General features: G+C 36.7%; 1 protein-coding gene across 3 annotated transcripts in view; it reads right to left on the reverse strand.

The window, feature by feature from the left end:
* LOC105172475 (transmembrane protein 184A) overlaps positions 1–1,106 on the reverse strand; it is a 7,175-nt gene that overhangs the window by 2,677 nt on the left and 3,392 nt on the right. For all 3 annotated transcript variants that reach the window (XM_020697293.1, XM_020697292.1, XM_011093919.2), the window contains one exon: positions 607–756. In XM_020697293.1, coding sequence (XP_020552952.1) covers positions 607–756 — 150 coding nt within the window. The remainder of the gene's footprint in view (positions 1–606; positions 757–1,106) is intronic.

The following is a 1,106-nucleotide window of genomic DNA, read 5'->3' on the forward strand; positions in this document are numbered from 1 at the left end:
ACAGCCACAGTGAAGCTAAATCCACAGTAATATGACATAAAGATCAAGTGGTCAAGATTCAGCCAGCTGTTAAAATATTCTAAATGGTCAGAAATGTCAAATACAATTTTAGACTGTTAACGCCCTAAAACTCTCAGAATAACATAATAATGACCCTTCCAACTAGAAATACCGACTTAGTGGCAGACTCTAAGCACATGATGTCACCTTCAAAAAGCATTTGATACCTTCAGCAACAAAGTATAGAGTTGAAAATAGTAAAGGATAAATGTACAGCACTTCAGACTTATTTACCAGCAATAGCATTTGTTTGTTTCATTACCACATAACCAGTTAAAGACCACAGTTTGATCAATTTTTGATAAACACAAAAACAAAAATAAAAAGAAGACAATAGAATAGAAAAATCCAGTGTCTACACAAGCACATAGACCTTCACTTTCACACCCCAATCACATATATGTCCATTCCTAGAACACCATTAACTTGAAAGAGAAACAATGATGGTCCAGAAAACCTAGATTTGGTCCAAGACCTTCCCTAGGATGACTATCTTGAGCGCACATCAACTTCCAGCAATGGTAGTTTCATGTTTAGATGACTTACCCATCCAATGGAAGTGGTGGCAAGCAACATGTCATTAAGCACCAATTTGGTTTCAAAATTTTGCCAGACAGACTAACCACGACAGCTCCTGGACCACCTACCCACGCTAAGCACAGTGATAAGAAATTATAGATGACCCATGCTTCATATCTGCATAGACCAGCAATTAGTGAATTGTCAAATTCATGAAGCAAAAAGAGAGCACCAAGATCTAGAACAGCACAGTGAACAAATCATGGGAATTGAAGATTCCTTTCAAGGTAATATACCAACAGTAAAAGTAGCATACATATCTAACACTTCCAAGCAAAAACACCAGTTCAGGTAGGTATGTGACTATCCATTGATGTAGTACTTTGTCCTTCCAAAAACCAATTTATTGAACTCAAAAATGTCACAGGATGCATGCTTCAAGAAATTCGTGCTTTCATGAAAAGGAGTAAATCACCCAAAAAAATCATACTTTCTGTAGGTTGTTTTAATACCTAGATGGGAGGTAA

This window comes from Sesamum indicum, linkage group LG10, assembly GCF_000512975.1.
Source record: "Sesamum indicum cultivar Zhongzhi No. 13 linkage group LG10, S_indicum_v1.0, whole genome shotgun sequence".
Classification (NCBI taxonomy): domain Eukaryota; kingdom Viridiplantae; phylum Streptophyta; class Magnoliopsida; order Lamiales; family Pedaliaceae; genus Sesamum; species Sesamum indicum.